At 51.7% G+C, this 24,853-nt stretch overlaps 2 protein-coding genes across 8 annotated transcripts in view; one reads left to right on the top strand and one right to left on the bottom strand.

The window, feature by feature from the left end:
- Nucleotides 1-5,636: 5,636 nt before the first annotated feature.
- On the bottom strand, nt 5,637-14,078 carry SEC22B (SEC22 homolog B, vesicle trafficking protein). The gene is made up of 5 exons (XM_075760235.1): nt 13,757-14,078; nt 13,345-13,454; nt 8,539-8,699; nt 8,076-8,222; nt 5,637-7,679 (listed from the first exon to the last, which is right to left on the bottom strand). The coding sequence occupies exons 1-5, from the start codon at nt 13,829-13,831 to the stop codon at nt 7,525-7,527; spliced, it is 648 nt and encodes a 215-aa protein (XP_075616350.1). The 5' UTR covers nt 13,832-14,078; the 3' UTR covers nt 5,637-7,524.
- A 177-nt stretch (nt 14,079-14,255) lies between these two features.
- PACS2 (phosphofurin acidic cluster sorting protein 2) overlaps nt 14,256-24,853 on the top strand; it is a 79,818-nt gene continuing 69,220 nt past the window's right edge. For 6 of the 7 annotated variants that reach the window (XM_075760234.1, XM_075760232.1, XM_075760231.1 and 3 more), the window contains exon 1: nt 14,256-14,456. In XM_075760234.1, the coding sequence (XP_075616349.1) occupies nt 14,329-14,456 (128 nt within the window). In that variant the 5' untranslated portion in view covers nt 14,256-14,328. The remainder of the gene's footprint in view (nt 14,457-24,853) is intronic. The other variant, XM_075760233.1, reaches the window with a different exon arrangement.

The raw sequence follows: 24,853 nt of genomic DNA, 5'->3' as shown, positions 1-24,853 counted from the left end.
CTGAACAGACTCCATAGCCGCAGCATCGCTAGTTAAACAGCCCAGGCAATTAGGGAAATCCTGGCACTTTGGCTGACAAAGGCTGGGGGATCAAGCCCTCTCTGCGGCTCCATGTTAGGAGTCTCACTCCACAATGATTTCGGTTGCCTGCTCCGCAGAGCAGCGACACGCTCATTTTGATCTCGGCGTGTGCAAACCGCTCTCCAGCCCCGGCGCTCTCCAGGCTTCCTGCCCCACCACTTCCAAGCCAGCCCCGTGTGCTGGCCCTCGAGCCGTCACTGGCAGTGTTGGGGTTCAGGTCCCCCCATTCCGCAGGGACCCCCCGGGTGATGCCAAGCGACTGATCTCTGCAGACTGCGTGGCCGGCTGTGAAAGGGGGTGAAGGCGTCCTGCCCCCCCCGCCTGAGCTCGCTCCGGTGGGGAGGAAGCCCACGGGGACGGCACCTCCCCATGTCCCGTGTGGCTCATCACTGCAACCGGGGCACGCAGCCAGGCAGAGGTGCCTGGGGGCTCTGCTCTGCTCTGCTCTCCCCAGCTCTCCCTGCAGAAGGTAAAATGTATTTAAACAGTCTGAGGTGGTTTTTTGGGTGTCTGTACATGCTCAGTGAGCGGCACGGTGCTTCTCCTCTGTCCTTCGCCTTGGAGGAACTGCCAGTTTCACCAGCTTCGCATTGGCTCTTTCAGAAAAAAATGTGGTTTTTTGCAATAACCTTTCAGTGACATTGCTGGTGGTTCAGACATTTAAACCTCAGCTTGGCCCACACCCAAACGCCTGCCTTACATCCCAGCATTTTACACACACAGATAAATGTTGCCTCATTTCTACCTGCCCTGGTCTGGGGGTCCTTAGGACACACTTGAGTCATATATCTCAGCTTTCTCTTCTACGAACAGAAGAGCTGGAACCCTGTTAAAATGGAAGCTGAGAGTATTTCATAGTTACAAGACGTCAGCAGGCAAGAGGTTTAAGAAAAACAGGAGGGAGAGAGGTTTCCAACAAAATCCTTGGGGCTGGCAGCCTTTTGCTTGTGCTGCAAATAGCTTGTCCTGTGGCTCATCTGCTAACTCTTAACGTTCACATGACTTGGCTTACGCCATGATTACCTTACCTGCTAGCTAGTCTAATCATAAAAAGAAAGAGAGAAGTGCAAAGGCATTCCTCCATCAGGCCCTGCAGGAATGCACCGGGCGCCCCGAGCTGCCTCTGCCACCCCGCTTAATCGCCTGGGGAATTCGTACCCTCTGCCTTCCACGCCGCTGCCCTCTTGCTCTCAGCAGCCCCTGGAGAATTTACACAGCAGACGGAGCCACGCGGCTTTTACCAAAGTTGGTCTGACGTACAGTGTGGCTGTGAAGCTCCCGAAATGCTCCTGGCTCTGGGGGTGTGATGGAGCAAGGGTTCATTGGTTTGCGGTCACCCTCCAGGCAGCAGCCGGTGCTGTAATGACGGCGGTGGGGCACCCAGCGCCTTACAGCAGCATGGGTGGCCCCTTCCCACACAGACCCCAACACGAGACAACAGCCACAAGTGAAAGGTGATGAGGACAGGAATGCGAAGGAGCGCTCATCACTTCGACAGCCCCTGTGGCACAGCACAGTGGGCCCCCCCACCCTGGCTGGCACAGCAGTACCACTCCATCCATCCTTTGGTTGTCTTGTTCGGGTCTGTACCCGGGACTGGCTGCAGAGGTGGGAGCTTGCAGCTCTCCCTCTCCGTCAGCAGCCACTGGGGAGCTACAGCGGTGATTTGCAGCAGGCAAGCACCCCGCTCCGCTCCTCTCCCAGAGCACGTACAGCCCATGCCAGCCACCCCTTGCTGTGGGCTGCCCGTGGGGGCACAGTCCCCATCACCCATGGTGCCATGTAGGTAGGGGCAAGGGAAAACAGAACAGAGGCTCCTTCCTACCCCTATGGCACCCAGAGCCAGGCCTCAGCCCCCGGCCGTGCCGTTGCATCCCTCCTGGCACCGGGTGGGAGCCCCTGCACAGCCTGCTCCAAGGCTGCACTGAGCCAGAGACCACCCGGGTCCCTTCTTAACGGTGCCCTCCTCTCCCAAGGTGGACGCTGGGGACAAGATGCCGTCACAGCTGCGATGGGTTCATGGCCAAGCATGGGGGGCGTGCAGCTCCAGGAAAGGTCCTGGGGAGCCACGCACACCCCAGGCTTTGCAGGCTGCAGCACCGCGGGGACCCACGCAGGTCCCACTGCAGAGGACTTGGAGTCACCGTGACTCCAGTGAGCACATTTAGTTCTGCTGCTCTATGCAAATCCTGTGTCTGCTGCCATTTTTGGGGGCCCCAGCAGCAGCTGATAGGGAGGGCGCACTTTCTGCTCTGGGTGCTGTGCTGGGGCGACAGGGCTGGGGAGTCCCGTTTCCAGCGAGCGTGGGTGGCATGCCAGGGGAGCGGAGCGTGCCGGGGCAGCTGGGGAGCACCCAGGGAACACCCACAGGACCGGGGTGCTGCTGGTGGCAGGCTGGGGGAAGGGAGAGGGGAAAAAAATTAAAAAAGCAATGACAGAGGAAACAGGTTTATCATCTCTCTGCAGAGCACTGGGGCTCAGCCGCAGGGGGTTTTCTGAGCCATGATTCAAAAGGACGCTGGGCTCCTCCCTGCAGCCATCAGCCCAGAGAAAGCCCCGTGGCGGGGGTCTGGCAGCCCCGCCGGGGTTGGGGGGGGGAGCACGGGCAGCGGGGACTCCCCAGCTTCTGCTTTATCCCCTCCGGCGGGTTTGCCGGAGCAAGCTTAGGTGTGACCGCAGCCAGGCAGAAGCAGCCGTGCGGGATGCTGCGGGGCTCAGTGCTGCGGGCACGGCCCCCCGGCAAACCCCGGGGTACCCCTGCACCCACAGGGGACCCAAACGGTGCCCAAGCCGGGGGAGAAGGGGGACGAGCTGGGGCGGGGAGGTGGCACAGCTGCCCAGGGGGAAGCAGAGTTGGGGACATGCGTGGGCAGCTGGGTTGGAGGCTGTGCAGGAAGCGTAGGCAAAGCATCTGCGGGGAGAGGTTGTACCCCACCTCTCCCCGGTGCTGGCTGCAGAGGGTCGGGAGCAGCCAGACCCCCAGGGACCCCCAAGGGGCTCAGGTCTGGGGCGCAAACAGGGACGGAGCGAGGAGGCTGCCAGGGGCCAGGAGGGTGCCCCATGTCCTGCCCCGGGGCCTGCCAAGCACTCGGGGCTGGGGACCAGCCCAGTTGCGTCACCCCAGGCAGGGGGACAGGACGATTCGGGGTGTGCTGAGGCAGGACGCGGTGCTGAGTCAGGGCTGTGCGGCAGGGCTGGTCCCAGCAGTCAGCTGCCCATGGCCGGCCGCCAAACCCAGCACCCTGCCGTCTGAAAAGCCTTCATTTTCGGACAGCAGAAAATCGACATCTTCCTTTCTGAAAGGTCACCTCGGCAGCAACACAGAAAAGAAACCACGAGAGGGAGGGAGGCGACCTCCTGAGCCCCCCAGCCTGGCTCTGCGGAGCATCCCTCCCTGGCCCCAGTGGGATCGAGAGCCCCCCAGAGAGACAGAGCTGCCACGGCCCCGCAGCAGCCCCCGAGGGAGGGAGGACAAGGACTAGGGTGCTCGAACCCTGAACCCCAAGCCCTGCTGCCCCGGCCATTGCTGCCCAGGCAGTTATGTGGCATTGGGTGCCCCGGGCAGGGCTTGCCCTGCCACAGGGAGGCTGGCACAGCCCTCCACGCTGCTGGGACCTTCACTCACAGCAAAGCAGCTGCCAGAAACCACCTGGGGTCAAACTGCCCCAGAGCCCTGGAGGGAAAGATGCTGAAAGTGTTTTTTTCTCAAAACCTGCCCAAAAGAGGGGTTTGTGAGTGTGAGGAGCAGGTTCAAAGCACGGGAAGCAGCTGGTGCCCAAGTAAACACAGAAACCAAAACTGTACAGCACCCAAATGGCTGCTCCCCAGAGCGGTGATGGCGCAGAACACTGCCACAGCCTGTGCCGGGTGGGAACTGGTTTATATTTGACACCATGACCAGAGCACCCTGCCAGCCTTCGCCATTCCACCGCACTCTTCTTCCCTGCAGTGCCGTGCCCCACCCACGGCAGGTTTGGCATCATCCAGGACCAGCTCTGCCACTCCGCTCTCACTGCTTCGCTTTTCGGACGGGGAAAAATACCCTGCCACCCAGCACCAGCATGCCCAGCAGCACAAGCCACCCAGCGCAGCCCTGTGATGGGCCAGGGTGGGCACGGCCACGCAGGGTCCCTCCAGCAGGCACCGTCCCCAACAGCACCCCCGGTCCCGTGAACACAGGGACACCCAGGGGTGCCCAGACCTGACTTGAGCAGTGGCAGCAGCAAGCTCAGCCAAAACCACCAGCTTTTCTGAAAGATCACTCCTGTGATGAGGATTGTCATCTCTGTGCTCACGTGATGAGCAGAGCAGCTCCCGGGGCACCTCACCCCATCCCCTCGTCTTTTGCACCCTGCTGCTCTCTGCCCATACGCCATGCCAAGGGTTTTCCAGCAGCAAGGGGCATGCCGTGGGGCCAGGGAGAACCCGTCTCTGCCCCCCTCACCCTCCAGGTGACTGCAGGTGCCGGGGCTTCGCTTTGCTCCCAGGTTCCACTTCCCGCTCCGCTCTACATGCGCCCAGCGTGGGACAGAAACTCTCGGCCTCTGCCAGGTTGAGGGGACCAGGCACAGGAACGGGGCGGGGGGGAAAACGCCTGGCAGGGGAACCGAGCGGGCAAAGGCAGCTCAGAGCCTCTGGAGGCAGGGGGGCTGCTCAGAAACAGGAGTGAGATGGGTGTTGGGTGGGAGGTGACTCGGGCAAGCGCCCTGCTGGGAAGTGTCACCGTCCAGCTCAGTCGCAGCATCCCAGCTGCACGACGGGACGAGGGCAGGCAGCACAGCCTGGTCCAGGAGCCCTTGCAGGCAGATCCCCAGGTTCATGGGGACACAGCCCAGGCCCAGCAAGGCTCCGGGTCTTCAGAGAGGCCAGGACATTGCAACGAGCTAGGGGTGCCCTCAGGAAGAGTCCCCTCCGCCTCCCCAGCACCGGGCACGGCTCCGTGCCATGCACCAGCTCCGTGCAGGCACTGCCATCTGCAGGCAGTAGCTCCAGGGCCTCTCCCAGCACCAAGCACACAGCACCCTGACTCTGGAGCGAGCTGCTGAGCAACCCAACCGCTACGGTCACCCACACCCAGCAGGGCTGCACCCACCACGGCAGGTAGCCAGTCCCCAAGCCCAGGGGTGCTCACCCAGCCCAGCCTCAAGCAAGCCATCAGTTAACACATGGAGAAACCAGCCATGGCTTCCCCTCTCCTCTGCCCCAAGCAGCTGGCAGCAGGATAGGAGCCACTAACCTCACACATGGCCACTCGGGTGTGGACAGTCCCCAGCAAAACAACCCCCAGACTGCACCTCCCTCGCACAGAGCATCAGCAGCACCTCTGCCCTGTGTGAGGGAGGAAAAGGGGCTATTTTTTAACGCAGTGAGGGAGTTGTGTATAGTCTCTCTGCCAGGAAACAGCCAAGATCATATTTTTTCAACTAGTTCTGCCTCCAAAAAGGAGCCCTTATCCCAGGTGGCTTCAGCTATGGGGCCTTTACCCTCATTTGCCCCTGGAAGGAAAAGAAAGCATCCTCTGAGATCACAGAGACAAGACACAGGAAACTCCATGCTGCAGAGGGGATTTTTCAGAAGCATTTATTTCACTGCTGACACCGGGGCTGCAGGAGGCAGCTGCTCACCGAGCTGCCCTTCACTGCAGAAACCTCACTCCCCTCAATCACAAGAATCCACATTTGGTCGGCATCTGCTCACCTTTCAGCACCTACATTACACAGACCTACATCACCGGGACATTCACCTGTTAGGGACACGACTTAAAAAGGATTAAAAATAATGATAACAATAAAGCAATCTACAACATAACACTTAGAGGCATCATGCGGAAAACAGATGATTTTAGACTACATAGTGGATCAGATTTGCTAGGTTTATTGGGGGACAAGTGCTAAGTGCTTCCCTGCCAGTCCAACACGGTGCCAAGCTAGGGTGTGTTCCCAGACAGGACAACAGCTCTCCATTTCCTACCCAGTGACAGGAAACACTTCCAGGTCACAGTTTATACTTCCAGAACTACACAAGATTATGTGCTTGTAAAAGGTGCTGCAGAGTCCTGAAACTTCCTTCTGTGACACTGCCTGCTTCCTACCAAGTGGCAGACACTTGAGTACAGAAGAATGCCTGAGCTGTAGGGTTTTTTCTCCTCTTATTTAAATAAAAACAAAAGCTGACTGGTAAAATGTTATTTAGCACAGGCAGACCAAAAAATAATTTTTTTTTTAAAAAAAATCATATTACACTGGAAATATACAAATTGGCCCACAAGAAAGAAGCAGCTACATACTATTGCCCCATAATGAGTTTTTCTTCGCCTACAGTTTCAACTTCCCAAGTGAGGTAGGGAGAGGGCGACCACAGGAAAAAAAGGTGGTGTTTCCAAAGGACTCCACTGTTTTTAAGTTATCCTTCTGAATCCTTCATGTAAAGTGTTCTTTAAGGAAACATTGCCTTTTCTTCACAACAACATTCAGAGTTTTGGTTTTTTTGGTTGTTTTGGGTGAGGGAAAGACGGAGAAAGGGAGAAAGAAAACAAGCATCCCAGAGATTAAATGCTGGCAGTTTTGACACATTTTGGAAGGAAAGCACAGTTATAAAAAGGAAGGAAATAATGTAGCAAATGTAGTGAATCTGCAGATAGAAGGGAAAAATAGAGTGCTGACATAGTTTGCACTGTGCCCGCTCCAACAGCACTTGAATTACACACCCTGTTCACACGGAAACATACTGTCATACACAGCTGTCAGGAGAGAGAAAGTGGACGCTTACAAACCTGTAGTTTAATTTTGTGGGAATCAGCAATATTGAAGCCTTTCATAGTCCCTCCAGGTACCAGACAGAATGTATTTTAAGGCATAATTTAACATCCATTTCTTCCTAAAGCAATTTAAAGTGTAACAAGCCAAGATGTCAAACACAGAAAACTCAACAATAACTATTCTGACAGAGGTGAAAGCTATTTTATGTACAGTGCAGTATTTGCCTTCAAACAGGGGAGTCTTATCTTTAGAAAAAAAAAGAAAAATAACTGCAGACCCAGATTCTAAAAAAAGCAAACATTGCCAACACAAGGAATGTTCATTAGAGTCCAGTTCCCACTAGAGCTACTCAACAGGAGGACGTACAATGTGATTACGCTAAACTGCACTGATTGACTGTTCCCAGAGCGTAGCCCCGGGAGGGGGGCAGAACCGTGGGAGGCCAAACCCTGCAGTACCCTAGTGCAAACTGCCTCAGAGGAAAAGCCTGTAGTCAACAAGCCTTTACACCTATTGTCAGGCTTCACTAAGAGATGTGGAGTCAAGTGTCACCTAACAATTTCAGGACACTCCCGTAAAGGTGATGGTCCTGCGTGGATTCTAATGCACATCCCCCGTGAACAGTGTCCTGCACACATACACCTGCCAGGCTACCGGCTTTCCCTCTTCCGCGACTGCAGCCAGCTCACAGCCACCAGAATCTCACATAAACGATCAACATGATAAAAAACACAGCTACGGCCGCAAGTTTGGCGTAAGTGGAACGCATGTTCAGATACTTCGCGTCCTGACGGTACTTCTTGGACAAACTGGACAAGTTGTTGGCCTTGGAATCAAGAGCTGTTAAAGGGAAAGGGAAGAGAAGTTAATCAAGATCGACCCAACCAAACATTCCCCAAATGTTCCATTAATGGTACAAGTTTCTCCGGAGCAGCTGGAAGCACAGTAGTTTCACATGGCATCATGCTCTGTGCCTATCTGCAGTGCTCTAGTGCTTGTCCTGCTGGGATGAGAGCCACCCAAGCTGGTGAGATATTGGTCTCGTCCAAAAGAGGCACCAATACCTGCCAGGTGCTTCAGGATGCAACCGATCCAACTGAAACACCCACTGAGTCCGCTGCTTTTCTTGGGAGGCTCAGGGATGAGCAAGCCTTTCCCTCCCTCCAGTATGCTCCACTCACCCAGCTGACCAAGGGGACAAGGAACCACATGCCAATTATCCGCCATTCCCTGTACCTGAAAGGGCTTCTCCTCGCTGTAAGACTTCCTCAATGTTGGCCACCATAATTCTCTGCACATCTTGCAGCTCTGTGTTGATGGAGCCCAGGTTCCTCCTCGCCCGGCTATCAATGTAGAGCTTCTTGGTTTTCTGGATGTAGGTATCTGGAACAAGATGGGGTTATCAGAGGGAATCTCACCTAACGCAGAGCGGCCAGGCTGCTGAAGGAGCGGGAACGTTGCTGAGACAGCCAGCAGCAAATATGCACTGGAGCGAGGCCAAGAGACTTACAGCAGGAAATAGGAATTGAAAGACATTTACCACTTCCCTACCACTTCTCTTGCTCAAAACATCCATTTCTCTAGTGTCAAGAAGAGGCTGAACTGTCAATTCCATAGGCCAAGCTGGAGAGGACCTTGTGGCCGCGGCTGCTCCCCCCCAAGCAAGAAGTTTCCCAACTAGAAAGGGGAGGGACCTCACCAAATTCAATGAAGGAATACGGCCTGGAGACCGTCGGCACCTTCTTGCCATGCTGCTCATCAAACTCTGAATGCAAGTCTTCCAGATACGCGAAGGCCAGTTTCTTGGGGAATGCAGCTTCGCACAGGACCAGGTAACACACCCCTTTCTCAATGATGTAGCTAGAAGAACAGCAGACAGAGCCTTAATCAATCAATTTTGAATCTATCCTATCAAACACCACGCTGCACACCTCTATTCCTATGAGGCAATGAGAGCTGGGGACAGCGACTTCCAGTTTGCCATGTCTGGATTAGGTATAAACCTTTCTACAAAGTAATGGTGTATTTTTTTTCTTTACCTAAAATAAATTTTCTTGTAGCCTCAGACCCTATACCTGTACCACCAGCCCTGAATTTTGACTTCACTGGAACAAAAGTTGGCCTGGGAGTATCATTAAGCTTAACAAAATACCAGCAACAAAAGAGTTATAATTTTGGAGTAAAAAAAAAAAAAAAAAAAGGAGGATACCGTCCCTCTCTCCCTCCTGCAACCAGAAGGAGGGGAGCACAAGCAGCACAACAGAGGGAAAGGTGACCAACACAGCTCCAAGACAACGAGGCACAGCCAAGTACTCAAGGCCCACAAATGGGAAGCTCTGCCCTGAGATTAGGACATGCACAAGAATTTGGTCTCAGCATGCTAAAAAGCCACCCAGTGACTGCCAGCTCCTGCTTTCTGTTTTGGAGGGCTGGGTATCCCCTTCCTCTCCAACACCAGCCTGTTGGTGGGGTGTTGCTATCCACATGCATGACCTTAAAAGAGGCTAGGGAAAAATATCGTTGCTAGATGGGTTCTGGTGACTCCCCTTACAGGTTTGCCATGGGGAAGTATGACTATGCTACCAGCTCTTCGGCTGCAATGTTAGGACCTCCAAACATACGTTGAAACAGGAGCTACTCTTGCTGTGCAACGCTGTTTGGTTTGTTCTGCAGCTGAATGCGCGGGGAGGTCCTCTTCTCCTCCTCCTGTCACCCCATCCCCATCGCATCTAATCTGTATTTGTTAGCAGAGGCTTAGTGCTGACCTTGTTTCAGTGTGAGCTCCAGTGCCTCCATCAGCACTGAGAACAGGGACCTTTCATTACAATTCAGCTAAAAAGCTTACTGAAATAAGGGATAAGACAGGACCAATCTTGAGATTATTTAGGTTATTCAGGCTTCCCTACAACTGTCTGCTGCTGCACATTCCCAACTACATTTTCTTCCTCATTTAGCCAATAGAAAAAATAAAGGCAACAATATTTCCACCAAAACCAAGGGAGTGGAGATAGTAGATAGCCCTGCATACACTTTTGAATGTTTACGTATATTATCCAGAGTGGAATTTAAATGCTACTTTTATGTTACCTTCCTTTGACTTGCTGCATAATGCCATTATGTAGCAGCCTAGTTAGCATAAAGATTAACAGCGTATTAAAGAATTGACCCAGTCACGAGGGCACAGTAGTTAAAGAAGTAGCTTAAAATTTTGTTAATAGCGCCATCAGGCTTACAAAACAACTTCCTCTCCCTCCCCACTATTTTTCCAGATATCCCAACAGGTCCAAGTCCTTTGAATTAACGATCCTCAATGTGTTTCTGGACTCAGGAGCATCCATTTCTCCTGCCTCCACATGGCCTGGGTGCAAATCCTCCCAGTCTTCAAATAACACCAGATTCACCCCAACCAGAAGCAAGAAACTCCAGTTACTATAATCCACCCCACAAGTGTGTCCCCATGAGCCTGTGCTTTTATTCCTTTTTACATCCCTCAGCTTGGGCTGCATCAGTGCATAAGATTAATTCTACAGTACATCATGCCTCTGTTCTTCCCTTACCCTTGGAGACCTGCTTGACAGCTTGGAGCTGCTACAAATCATCACCCCACAGCTTGATTTAGCCACTGTCATGAACAGTAAGACTTGAAAATAATCTTTTGAAATAAGGAAAACTCATGTCAGATAGGAATGCTGACAGTACTGCCTGAGAACCAGAGCAGGGAACTCAAGATGAGAGGGGTCCGGCCCAAGCAGCTGGTCCTGCCCAGAGCTCTTCAGCTGTATTTCCCCCTCACTTTTCCCCCTGTTGTGATATTAGATTTGTGATGGATTTAAAGTTGATCTGTCAGCACCCCAGACAGCAAGCACACCTCATTCTGTCCCACGGCCAGTTTTGTCAACCTCAGCTCAGCATCAAAGCAGAATTCCTGTACAGCTGGGCTTTGCAGTTTTACACTTTGTGTGTGCCTCTGATCTCCAGCACAGCGCTCTGGATTTCTGCACGCTGAGTGTAGCCAGTAGGTTTTTTTATAATTATCTTGGATCATTTTGAGAGAGAAAAGCTTTATCCTGGTAACACTGGCAAAGACCAAGGGTTGTTTTCAACATGACAGGTAAGAGCCACTTCAGCCATTCACCAGCCAAAGGTCACCTACTGACTGACAGCACAGCAGACTCCATCAGTGTTTCTGCACCTGCACAGCCGCGTACACCGAGTGCTGTAGCTGAAAGGGTGACACAGCTTTTGGAGCCCAAGTCTAAACATTACATTTGACATAAATCACCTCACTGGCCATAATTTAAGCTTCACATTTCAGCAAGATTTGGCTCTTCTCTTAACTGATCAAGCTAAAAATGTCCTACATCACCTCAGCAAGTTCAGCAATATCCTTAGCCACACTTGTAACTCTCGCACCACAAAAGGCTCTGTGCAGGTTTGTGCTGCCCTCAGCAGTCAGAGCTCTGATTTGGCAGGAAAAAAAAAAAAAAAAAAAAAAAGTGCTGCATTAACGAACAGCGTGGCCATTGGTCAGCATTATTTTAGACTAAATCTCAAACTCCCCCATTTCGTCTCCTTCCTGTACTGTTATCACAGGATGTTTTCTGATCTGAAAGTATTCTTTTTATATAGGTCCTGCCTTAACGCCCCACCTTAAAAGAGGCAGCAGTTGAGTGCTTTGCAGTAGCAGCTGTCAATCCCTGCGGAACTTGTCTGGGGACTAACTCAATAGAGGAGGAGAAACGCTCCTTTTCCCACTCACCTGCCAGCCAGGTAACCTGGCCGTTTCTTCGTAACAGCTGTCAAAACAAGAGCTTGCCCAGGTCTTCTCGCTTTGTCAGAACTGGTGACATTACAGCCACCGTTAAGAGGCTTCGATTTCCTTGGCACTGCAAGTGGCTCAGCCTTCCCAGACATCGCTCTGCTTGCATCATGGAAGCCACACAAGAAGGGATTTACTAGGATCTACACAGACTCTTCCTCAAGGCTTCACTGTCAGAGTTACACCCCTGCAGTGCCATGGAAACATTTAAAACCAGAGTTTTTAAATTCTAGAAAGTTCTAACTTCTAGAAAGGCGGCAATGGAGTGCAGCACTTTGCAGTTAACTCTGGCAACACCACCCAATCCTGACAGGGGATAGGGATAGCCAGACTATTTCAATCAGGGCCATCCTCTGACCACTATAACTCCCTATCAAAGGCAACCAGAAACCAAGAGGAAAAAAGATTAAAAAAAGTCTTGTCACAGTTATCATATGTAAGCCAAACACAAGAAAAGTTGCCCTCAAACCTCATGGCTTCTGCCAAAGATAACCTTTCCAAAAAAAACTCCTGTTCCTGTCTCTTCATGTCACTGAATCTGTAAGAAAGGGACAGGGCAGATTTGCTAAAGGACCCTTATTATAGAAGCACAGACCTAAAACCAACCTTGCTCTGCATTCGAAAGCCGTCTCCCACCCACCCAGCCAGTCACCAGGGCTGGGGCATCAAGACGGATCCCGCTGCTGGCAGCGCGGCAGAAGTGGTGCCAAGCGCAGGAAATCTTGGCACATCACTGGCAAAACTGCACAACTCTGCCTCAGTGATCTCACGTGGAGCCTGATCTCAGGGCATCTAACACAATTATTTCTGCTAACAGCATAATCCTGATTCTTCACAAGATCTTGGGCTTGATTAAGTTCTCAAATGTTATTCTGCTAGGTAATTACGTATCATGTAAGGAAGCATTTCCTTTTCTTGAGCATAAGCTTGCTCTTCTGCCTTTCACTGACTATCACTTCTTCCTCTGTTTACTTGTCTTTCTGGTTCCCTTGCTATTGATTAGGGAGTTAGGGTGTCTGGTCTGCACTCTCTGTAAGTTTTCATTATTTTATATTCAAGTTCCCTTGTTAGTGTGCTACTGGAGAAAGCCAAAAGTGCTTTTAAGTTGAGAGTTTCCAAATGGTTTAGGAAATGAATTAAACACACCCAAAACATTTGGCAAAAAAATACTGAACCTACAAGATGAGAGAAAAAAGTTTGTCAGATACTAAAGAAATAACAATAAAAAAAGAGATACACCATATGCTTCTACATAAGACACTAATATGTGAAAAAAGGTACACACTCATGGGAATCACGGAGAGGAAAATTTTGTGCAAGAGGAGCTCAGTTGTGCTGCCAGACTGTTTTTACCAAAGACATCTCTTTTTAAAAAAGACACAGAAGGTACAAAAGACGCACTGAAAGTATCTTGGAGGGTGCAAACAAACAGAAAAACCTTAAAGGGAACAGAACCTACAGAGTCTTCAGCAAAGGTAGAACTATGGACCTGGCTGAAAAACAAGCATCAGATAGCAGTGCCAAGGAGTAACAACTCACAGCTCCCCCCTTAGAGCGGCTGTTACACTTCAGCGAGCAGGGCAAATAGGTAACTCCCCTCTCTCAGGCAGCCCAGTTTCTAACAAATCCTCAGCGTGGCCCAGGGCAGCAGAAACCTGTTCTCCCAGCACGCCGACAGATACTTACTGGAAAGCCATGGCTCCTGCTTCGAGAGTACATCTCGTGGGGGACTGCTCGTTCAGCTTGCGAAAGAGCTGCTTTGCTTGGCTCTGGTACTGCTGCAGATCGCGGCCTGACTGAGGAGGGAGAACAGGCTGTTGAGGGCGGCTGCTACGGGAGAAACACCACCCGCCGCCGGCGGGCAGGGGGGCTCGGGGGGGCCCCGGCCTCAGCCCGGTGAAGACGAGGAGCAGCCCAACACAAACGCCGCTCTCCGCCTCCCACCCACGACCACCGGGCGGGAAATGCTCGTGCGCAAGAGCCGCCCGGCTTGTGAAAAGGGGTGCGGGGGCCCGGTTGGACCGCCCCCCGCCCGCTCCTCACCGACACACCGGGCCGCACCCCCCCCCTCCCCCCGCCCGCCCATGCGCGGCCCCACCTGCTCGTCCTCCTGCATGGAGGCGGCCAGCGGGAGCCCGTCCGCCACGCGGGCGATCATCGTGAGCAGCACCATCTCCGCGCCCCGCTGCGGCCTGCCCGCCGCCCAGCCCCGCACCCGCCGCCTGCCCCTGCCACGGAGCTGGCCGGAAACTGCTACGGCAACATCCGGTCCCACCGCCGTCAGCAGTACGGGCACTTCCGGCCGCGCACCAGGAAACCGCCCGGGCGGCAATACGACCCCACCACTAAGGGGCCGCGGCGGGGGGGGGGGAAGCGCAGCACAACCGGGCACAGCTACAACCCCTTCCTGGCCACGCCCCCTCAGCAGAGACACGCCCCCTGCGCTGGAGCACCTCCCAGCCACAAAGGCACGCCCCTCAACTTTAGCCACGCCCAAAATGCCCCTCCCTATAACATGGCTCCGCCCCCCTCGAGCCCCTACAGTGATTTAGCCCCGCCTTATCGGCCCCGCCCCTCCGCACGTGACACACCCCCCCCGCCGGGGCGGGGCAGCGGCGCAGGCGGCGGCGGTCGGTGGCGGCCCGGTGGGCGCGCGCCAGGCCGGCAGCCATGGCGGCGGCGGCGGAACGGAGCCGCCTCAGCTTCCCGGGTGGTACCGGGGCCCTGGGGCGGCCCGTGCCTATGAACCTCTTCGCTACCTGGGAGATCGATGGTTCCAGCCCTAGCTGCGTCCCCAGGTAACGGCGGGCGGACCCTTTTCCTCTCAAGCGGGCAGCCCCCGGGGCCTCGGGGCTGGGCGCGGGCCTCCGACTCGCGAACCTTCGCGAGTCGGAGGCCCGCGCCCAGCCCCGAGGCCCCGGGGGCTGCTCCCTCAACCCCCCTTTCCCCTCAGCTTTGCGGTCCTTCCCTCAGTTTTAGGGTCCCTTCCCTCTATTTTGGGGTGTCCCACCCCTCAGCGTTACCATAGCGATGGGCGGGGGCCCCCTTACCCCTTCAGTGGATTTTGGGGTGGGTGGCGGGATCCAAGGACCCTCCCCGACCGTAAAAAGGGGGGTGCTGCCCTCTGCACCAGGTCTGGGGGGGGGGGGGGGGGTGTGTGTGTGTCACCCTACACCCCCCCCATGTGTTTGAGTGCCCCCCACAAAAAAAACCTGGTGTGGGGTATGCATTGGTGGCAGGATTTGGGGTGTCTGGCTCCTTCTCACCCCGGGTTGTGCTCCCTGTGCCCCGCCATCCCGTGTGGGGTGTCCTGTTTAACGGGGCCTTTGCCTGGTAAATGCCCCAGGTCAGTTGCTTCGGGGTGGGCATCGGTTTTTCTTCTGTTGGTTTTTCACCCGCTCCCCGTCTCGAATCTTTCCCCGCCTCTGATGCATGTGTGTAAACACACAGATGCGATCCCTGCCTGCGCTTTTTTTAGCCCGCACGGGAGGGATCCCTTTTAATTTTTATGAAATTTGCGCTTTTCATGTTTGGCTTTAACAGAACGCCTTTGAAGATTTAAACGCGTCAAAGATGAATCTTTGAAACAGTCCTCTTTCTCTTTTTTTTTTTTTTTTTTAAATGGGGACGCAGCAAGCGAGCGAAAAAGGAACAGAGTCATCGGGCTGACCTCGCAGGAATGTAAAGCTTTGCAAGCTTTACAAACCCCCCAAATCCCTCTGTCTTCTGCGCCATCCAGATAGCAGGTTGGACTTGATGGTAGTGCCCCTGTCTTGCAGGGCTAGTGGCCTGTTTGTGGGACTAATAACTATCTTAGCTTAAACATTACCCGCAGTCGTAGTGCTTTGACATCGTGGGTAAGAAGATAGCATGGGGTAGAAAAAACCCCGAGTCCTGCAATTGCAGATGATCTTGGTTTATAACAGTTTATCTGTGCTTACAGCACCTTGGAGTATCTCTTGGGCAGCAAGTTTCTCCACTTGTGTCTTGTTTAGCCTTTCTTCTCTGCAGCGGGAGGTCTTAGAAGGGGACTAACTCCAAGGGGAATGTGCCTCTCTTCAAGGAGTCCCTCTGCTGTGGAAGGAGTTGCCAGCATGGGAGGAGCTGGAGGTGCAGTTTGTGCACTTCTGATTTTTGCACTGGATTCCAGTGCAGTCTGCATCGACCCTGGTGGTGTATGGAGGACATGGAGGCCCTCTTGTAATGCAGTTTTGAAAACTGTTCTCTCCATTGCACCCTCGACTACAGGAAGGCGGTGGTTGGGTTTCCATCTCATCCAGCTCCTAACAGTGCCTGTTAAACTGGAATAAAAAAGCAATTGTCTGTCGCTGTCAAGGACTTTTAGTTCTGCATTATCATTTATGCTGATACTTGCAGATCTGAAAACAAGCTCACAACATAGCTTGCTTGTTTGCAAATCTGTAGATGACCAGAAAATGCAGTGTAAGGACACTGGCCCTGCCTTGATGTGGTGGGGCATAGGGGTGCATCTGCACAGGATTTGGCATTTAGGGTGGGTCCTAGGTGCTTGAATTGGGGCAGGCGGGTGGGTGGGCAGCAGATTGCAGGCAGCTGTTTGAGGTGCCTGGAGGAATCTGGGTGATGCAAAGGACATGCAGGTATCTGGGCAGGTGGGGTAGAGCTGGGGATTGAGGGGGAGATTTTGGATTCACTGGAGCAAGCTGTGAAGCAGGGGCTCAGATTGCGTGCCCTGGAGCATCAGTGGGAGAACTGGGGCAGCTGGGACCTTCTACGACCATAGCTTTTGGATGAGGGAGTTTGTGTGTAGCAGTGGGTCCCTCTGCTTTCAGCCCTGTTGTTGCCATCACCTTTCCTTGCTGTTCCCGGGTGCCCTTTCTCTCCTAGAGCCTGGGGGGTAAGCAGACGTCCAGCTGCCGCCTCTGCCGCTGCTGACCAAATGAGCAGGTCTTTCCACAGCTCCCCGGGATGTGGACTGCCCCATATGGGCTGGGCAAGTGTGCAAGGGCTGTGCACAGGGTGCAACGTATGGCAAGTCTGCAGTTGTAGCTGTGGGTGCCAAGTGGTTTTTGTTAATCTGAATTGAAGTCAGGAGCAGCTGAGGTTGCAGCTTCTGCAGTGATGTTGGTCTGATTGCACAGGGAGATGTGTGCTATGCTGCATGTGCTGGGCAAACACTGAATTCTGTAGCAGCAGCGGGAGTGCAGGGCCTGAACGCTCAATTCTGCTGTTTCTAATCATTTAACATCGTGTCTTGTGATGCTACATCAGGTCCATGCTTTGCATTTCATTATAGGCTTTGCAACAAACCTGTCTGTCAGAGAAGGCAGGAGTTTGAAAACCTTGAACTTATACTACTGCCTCTGTATTTTAAGTTCATATTGTAATGGTTTTTCCTGTGGCACAATGGCATTTAAAATTCTTTCTGTTAAAGCGAGAGACTGGGATGAAAACTGTTCTGCAGGGGAAACAGTATTTAAAATGAGCTTCTTGTTCAAGTGGACATCTGTTGGGACATGAAAGGAGGATGTGGAGGAGAGTGGGCCTTGGTGTGTGGTCAAGTACTGTGGAACTGCCTTGGTTTCTTCTGAGATTTCCAGTAGTTACAAGTTCCCCTCTGGGTTTCTGTTGACAGGACAGGCCTTCCTAGTTGAGAAGAGACTTGAACTTGGCAGAAAGTCAGAGGATTCATGGGAGAGGGGCATGTGTTTGGGGAGGGAGTGTTGCTTCCTTCCCTTTTGTTTTAGGTACAATAAATCTTACCCCATTTCTAATCTGTTTCTCCTCCAGTAAGCTGGAGCAGGAGGGGCTGGGTGGAAGCAGTGCCTGGAGCGGGCTGCGCCTGCATTGCCCTAAATTGTGTGGGTGGGTGTTGAGGTGGAGGGCCTGATGCGGATGTGGTGTATGCTTCCCAGATGGTGGCTGGGAACTGGACTGTGGGAGGAAGATGTCCAAAGCACTGCTCTTCAACGCACTCTTCTTTGGCGGGTGATTTACTGGAAGCCTGTTCAGCTTGGGGAAGGTGTCAGCAAAATCTGGAAGGCTGACTTGGTGCATCCATGGATTTTCCTTGTGTGAAAAGGCAGTGTCTAAATTTAAGGAAGAATAATAGTGAAGATGTATAGTGTTGTTCTGCAATTGTGTGTTTTGAGTGAAACACAAGCTTAGGTGGTGTTTTGCGCTTCTGCTGGTCTCCCTTTCTCTTCTGCCATTTGCAGAACTGATTTTCTGATTTCTTCCTTCAGCACATGTAGCTCCTGGGGGTTTTGACCATAGTGCTTCTGAAATGCAAGTACTTTCTTTTAGTCATCCCAGAAATGTGACTCAAACTGTCTCACTATCTGGGCGTAACCGCTACATACCAGAAGGGAGAGATGCCTACCTTTTTCTGCTGTTTCTTTCTTCTATGCATTGAAATATTTTCATTTGAGGAAGGTTACATTATGTAAAGTTCTCCCAACCACCTGTAAAAACTGAGAGTGGTCTTCTTGCTGCATGGCTGTGAGAGAATCAACACTTTTCCCCACAGTTTCCGCACACTGAAAAGTAAGAATTATTTTGTGGATTTCGGTGGGTTTTTTTCTTTTCAATCTCTTGATGAAGCTGTGGGTGGGAATGGCAGGATGCGGTATTGTCCCATCTCGAAAGGAGCCTTGTGAAGAGACAGCACCGTGGGGAGGCTGTCTAGAGGAACAGTGGTCTTGAGGGGGAAAGTTTTGTTGGAAGGGGGTCTGCTGGAGCAAGAGAAGGCGAGGGTCAGTGCTCCCATTCAGAATAGGTTTTGTTTTAGGCTACTGCCTTAGTTATCACATACTTGAAAAAGTTCCTGCTAAGCTTTGAACTGTAAAGCGAAGTTGAGTGTATTGAGAGCAGGTATGACCTGGTGTCCCTTGGAGATACGAAGGAAGCCCATGGAACAGACCTGGGAACAGAGGGTGCTGGAGATCCAAGGTTGTTTACCAGGCACCGCCTGAGCATTTCACATGTCGATTTGCCTCTGTGGCTCGCCTGCTGGGTGAGGAAACACAAAGGGAATGTATGTGCATGCCCTGGACTCGAACAGGAGGTTGCTGGGGCAGGGATGTTACTGCTCAGTGTGCTGTGGGATGGCCTTGCACCACGTGGACTTGCACACCAGCCCTGGTACGGACATCCCCAGGGGTGATGGAAACTGATTGGGGTGAGGCTCTGGATTCACAGCAGCTGAGTGGATCCTAACGGTTTGCTCATGCCCTGGGCTACGTGCTTCTCTCCCTGTGCCAGCTACCATCTTCCACTGATATGTCTTGCTGTCAGCTTCCTGTAGATTAATAAATTGCAGTGGTTTGCACAGGGGTCTGCAAGCATGTAAAGGTAACAGCATGGATATGTGACCAGGAGGGACACAGTGGGGACCGCTGGGACATGGAGCCACTCAAGCAATCGGCATGTTTGTACCCCTACATGGTGTTAATTCCCTCTCCCAGCCAAGTGCTGAGGGGGTTGTGACCTGCGTGAAGTCCACAGCTGGCCGTTCTCCATGAGGGTTTGCTGCAAATGCGCTAGGAAGGGAGAGGCATTGCCTCGTGGTACGAAGGATGCGTGCCTGCGCTGGGAATGGGAACTTCTCTTGGCCAGTGAGAGCATGTTCTGGCCTAGCTTGAGCAATGGTAACTATGCGCCATATTGGCAGAGAAAGGTGGACAACTTGCTAGAGTAATAATTATGATCAGGTGATGCTATGTAATTAAAAATGCTGTTTATTTCAAGTAGGGAGAGATGTTAATTTAAACGTATCTTAACCTCTTGATCTATTGGTATGCTAACCAATAGCATACCAATGAGAGAACTCTTGTTCGTTAGGATAACTGCTGGCACATTCACTGGGAGCCGACTGTAGATTTTCGGTATGTTTGGAACTAGGAAAATGTCTAATTACTCAGATGACTAGGTACATTTCAGAAGTGCTTGTTTGGAGGCTTTGTTTTGACTTTGTTTGAATAGCACGGAATGCCTAACATTTTACCACTGAAGGAAACAGAATACAAATGAGCGCACAGGATAGGCTTTAAAAAAAATTGCTAAAGCGATGTTGAATATTTGAGACGCATGAGGAAGAGCATCCATAACTGAGCAATGGAGCTGAAATGCTTGGGGTAAAGCACAGCGGCCAAACCCAACCCCTTTATTCTTAGAGCCAGGAGATCCTATTTCTCCTCCTTAGTCTTCGTGAAAGAGATCAAGACCAAAATAATGTTACTTCAGGCAAGATCAAGTGATCCCTTAGTGTTCCCCATGTAAATCCTATCATAGCAGTTACTGAATTTGTCACTTTGTACGATACTGCTGAATGTAATTTGGACTCGTATTCAGTGGGAAGAAAATTTCTGTCTAGCAGCTGAGTGCTTTGTTGGTGTCAAACTTCGTTAGACCTATTTTGAGTCGCCTTCTAGCTGACGTCAGGTGAAGCTTGTGCATGTGAAAAACAGTTCTGAAAAAGTCTTAAAATCTCAAAGCTGCTGGCGGAAGGTCTGTGGATGGGATTGTGCATGGCTTTCATTTCTGAACATGCCCAGTGCAGGAGGGCATTGGGAGTGGAAGGAAAGGGCTGCTCTTTCGCAGGGCCTCTTTTCTTGCCTTCCACCAAGTGAAGGTGCCCAAGGGACCTTCCCCTCACGTTCCCCGGACGGTCTGGCCCGTGCTTCTGCAGCCCTGCAGCTGCTTGTCCAGGAAATAACAGCTCTGTCAAATGGAGCCGTTGATGCTCCACCTTTCATCAGCTCTGAGCCTGCAGATGATTTCTGTGGCAAGCTTGTGGCTGTATCAAATTAGCTATGAAATGATTTGCATAATAGATTAATCCACCAGCAACAAAACATCCCCCTTTTCTGCCAAGGAAAGAAAAGCAACAACTCAGCTGTTACAAGAGGCCATTATGTTCCTTGTAACCCTTAATCTTTCTTTTTCCAAGAGCACTTCGTGTTTTGGCCTCACGCAGGAAGCTGGCCTGCTCACTAGCTTTATTTGCGTCACATCTTGGCAGCTTTTTTTAATTCTTTTGGGCCAAATTTTGCCACCGTTATGGTGACCTTCTAGGGAGGGTATTTCCTATGGAATTGGTGGCTGGCTGCCAAAGGACTCTGTATTGCCAGGTCCTCCATTAGCCTTCGCCTTTCCATTGACTTACTAAAGAGAGTGAAATTCCTCTGGGCCCCTCGCACTCCTTCAGAACTGCCCCATTTCGCCAGGAAGTCAGGGAGCAGGAGGACGAGGAGGAGCGGGGATCTCAGAGAGCATGTGAGTGGTCAGGAACTGATCACTGGATTTTATTTTTCCTGTGTTACTACTTCCCTATAAGGCAGCAATAGGAATTTCCCAACCTGTATGGTCCTCCTGTGGCTCCAGAGATGACATCTGGGTGTCCTTGCTTGGTCGAAGAATGCCACCTCCCAGACAGTGCTGGGGGAGTTTTAGTCCGAATGGATCCTAACGTGCAGATAAGAGGCTTAACTGCCTAATTGAATGTGATAGCGTGAAGCTCCTCTCATGGTGAGGTATAATTGGATTATAGTACTGTACAGTGATGTGGAGGCTTGCAGGGCACGCAGCCAGCTTCACAAGGAGAGAGTGGATCCTTGCTAATCACTCATTTGTTTAAAACAATGAATTGCCTAGAGAGCTCTGATGGGCATGCCACAGCCGGTAGCCCTGGAGGAGAGATTCCTCAAAGATGAGGGTTGTGGATGACTACTGCACATGTAGCCCCTGTCCTTGGGTCAGTGCAGCTGTAGTAGAGGGTCTGCAGATGTACCTGGTGAGCCTGAGTCTGGGGAAGGGAGGAGGAGACGAGCTCCTTGTGTTTGGAAAAGTAGGTATGTGGGCTCTCTTGTTGCGTGCTGGAGTCTGGAAACAGTTTTCTCCTCTAGAACCATTTAAGCCTTTCCAGCAGCGCTTCGCGTGGCTGTGTCACTTGTCATGAGCTGTGCCTTACTTCTGAGGTGGTCTGCTTATTTCTTCTCATCTAGCAGCTGTGAGTCTGCAGGCCAGTCTGGCTTCAAGCGCAGTTTCTTGCAGGGCAATTACTATTTTTGATCAGGAGCTCAAATGCCAGTGTTGGACTTCCCCTGCTCCAGTGGGAAAGCAATCCAATTTTTAAAGTGTGCAGCAAAAATCAGAGCAGCTTGTACGCTGTGAAGTTTGCTTGGTGGAGGCTCTCATGCATATAAATTAGAGCTGGGGTCTGCAAGCCAGAAAGTGTGCTGTTGCTTGCATGGCTCAGGGTGGTGCGTGGTGCCTGCTGCACCTTTGCAGCACCTGTGTTTTGGGTGCAGCTCCTGGAGGCTGTGTGCTTTGTGGAAGTCGCTGTCTGCCTGAACTGCCAAGTGGCTGTTCTTGGGAGTTTTTGCACTGAAAGTAAGATTGTTTGTTTTACTGATATTTCAAGAGTTTGAAATACGCATGATTGTTCAGATCTTATTTCAGAAGAGTTGTCAAGGAAAATAGCATTTGTTCTCTGGTAGGCAGGCAGATTAGCATAAAATATCAACTTTGATGTTGTGTGCAGTGTGCTCCTCATCCATAGCCTCTGTGCTGGTTTGCAGAGTTAACTGTTTGTCTCACAGATGTTTGGACATGCTGGGAAATGCCCCCAAGGACAGTGTGTGCCGTTTGGGCGAGGAACAGCACCCGGACACTGGGGGGTTTTGATCAACTCACTGTTCCTGCAGTGGTTCATCCGAACTGTGCTAAAGTGAAGTAAATAAATGTGATAGCTTTGCTGTTGCTGGGAAATGGTAGTTTGGTAATTTAGCCACCTTTTCCTCAGTGCTCTAAGATGTGTGGGCCCCCCCCCCCCCCCCCATCCCGCCCTGCCCCAGGCTCTAGTTTGGTCTAAAGATAAACAACTCCCCTCTCCTGCTCATTCACCTTTTTGGCAGACAGTGCCCAGGAGCTTGTAGGAGGCAAGTGGAAAGGAGTAGGGAAGAGGGAACACTGGTGTTTAACGAAAACCTGCACAGCTTGTAGGTCCTCCTGGGCCTTGGGGAGGTAGTTTCTTTTGTTTTAAAAAGAAAAAAAAGGAACAAACCTGGTGATCCAGGATGGATTTTGTTAAGTGTCTGTTGCTGGGGCTGGGGAGAGGTGGAGGTTTGAAGGTGTGAGGCTGTAAAGGAAGTGGGGGGATGAAGTGTGTGCCTGTGTGCAGGGTAAAGTGAAATGTGTTTTTGCTGCTCAGCACAGTACTTTATTTTGTTGTTAATAATCTTCTGAAGAAAGACACTGTCTCCTTCCATCAGATCCCTTTGCTCTGTTAAGCTTGATTGTTCAAAAATCCTTCCCTGCTCTTTTTATTTTTCTACAAAACCACTCTAGTGGGACGGTTTGGAGGTGCTCCTCGCTGCTGGTAAGTAAATGTCACATGCAGGAGAGAGATTTCAAAAGGGATCTTCACCTCTGCAGGGAAACACATGGAGGGCTGCAAATGGAGGTATGGGAAAACCACAGAGCTCAGAATGTGGTTCTGGCCTGTGTTTCAAGGGTTTCTAGCATGGGGCTCTCATTAATGGCCAAAAGGAGCTGCAGTGTGCACATGCACTTGTCTGATACGTGTTTCCCAACAGGCACTAGGCCAGATCTAGATACAGCGCAGAGAATAACCCCCATCGAGAGATTCTTAGGAAGCCTTATCTATATATAGTCTATATAAGTCTGTATCCCCTTTCTGCTGAGAGGGCAATCTCTGCCTGGGGAATGTGGTTAATGCAGATATACCGCAGCTTCTGGGAACCAGGCAAAGATCCACACATACCGTGTCTGCTGCGTTCTGTGTGAGTGATCCCTAACATGTCCTGGCTCCTGCTGTGGTGGGTTGCAGTGGGGAGTTCTCTGCTGAGGGCCTCAGCTGCACAACCCTGTGTTGTGACCATGCTGTTGTGGTAAGCTGGTGACACTCTCCTGCGGCCAGCTAGGCTTATCCTCTGCGGGAGCATCTGGCAGCCGTTGGCCGGAGGGAACAGCTGCAAAGGTTGGGGCACGTTGTTCGTGCGGAGCTGATGGTGCCTACGCTTCAGAGCGTGTGGTGGGCGCTCTCATTAAAGCAGTGAGATAGTACCTTGGCAATGAGTTGTCATGAAACAGCTCTTGTAGGATTTTTATGCCAGTGTAATTCACTTTCTTGCAGCTGCTTACCAGGGTGTACCATGAGAGGAACCTGCACAGACATACTCCTTCTTCTGGAATGAGAAACAATTTGCAGTGCTCAGCCCGCCTGCTTTATCCTAGCTCAGTGGAAAAAAAACCAAAAAAACCCCCATGCAAACAAAAACCAACCTGGCAGGTGGCTTAGATCAGAAGTGGGAACACACAGTGAGGTAGACAAGGCTGTCCTTTCACACAGCAGTGTGGTCTCCTATTAATTTATGTACGAGTGCAGTTTCACAATTAGGATGTCTGAGGCCATTCAGAGCCAGCTTTCCTTTCCATATAGTATATGACTTTTTCCAACTGATCCACCACTGGGTTTTGTAGCTGTTCTGGCAGCTGCTGAGGGCCAACTGCAGAGGAGCACAGCCTTCTTTCTACTGCAGAGAGTTTGCTGCCCACCTAGCATTTTTGCAGTGCGTCCTGCAGCTGAAGAAGTGAGAGTCTGGGGAGCTTTGTACCAGCTTGAAATGTCAGTCTGTGAATAGCTCGTGAGGTTCTGTTGGACCTGCTGGAGGCATGGCTTCTCTTTGAATGCATTTGGCTCTGGGATTGTAGGTCTAGGTCTTTCTTTTAAAAAGAGTAGCCCCATTTCCTATGCTGGAGAGGCTGGTTCCTTTCTCTTGACTTTTAGGGAGCTGGTCTGGCAGCATAACTCTTAACTCTGTTCAGACTGGAAGCTTGACAAGACTTGCTTTGCCTTTCCTAAGCCCATGAAAGTCATAGGGCTGTTGGAGGGCATCTCCTTGCACACATTTTACAAATATAGCAGGATCATTTGAGGTTACTCAGTCTTGAGTTTCTTCAGGGAGAGCCCACTTCAGCTGGAGGCTGTGCCAGAGCTAGATTTGACTGCCTCTGGAGGGGCTGTTCTGAAAACAGGTGTCTATAACACAGGGTCTAATCTCAAGACAATCCTGCAAACTTTCCAGCTCATCGGATGTGTGTGCAGTCTTTATTTCACCTTGTCACGTGTGTCCTGATTTCACTGCTGCCTCAACCGTGTGAACTCAGTGGTTTGTAACGGGGACAGGGACAT

Source organism: Balearica regulorum, chromosome 8, assembly GCF_011004875.1.
Source record: "Balearica regulorum gibbericeps isolate bBalReg1 chromosome 8, bBalReg1.pri, whole genome shotgun sequence".
NCBI lineage: Eukaryota > Metazoa > Chordata > Aves > Gruiformes > Gruidae > Balearica > Balearica regulorum.
Note: the sequence above shows the minus strand (reverse complement) of the source record. Positions and strands in the feature narration are given on the sequence as shown.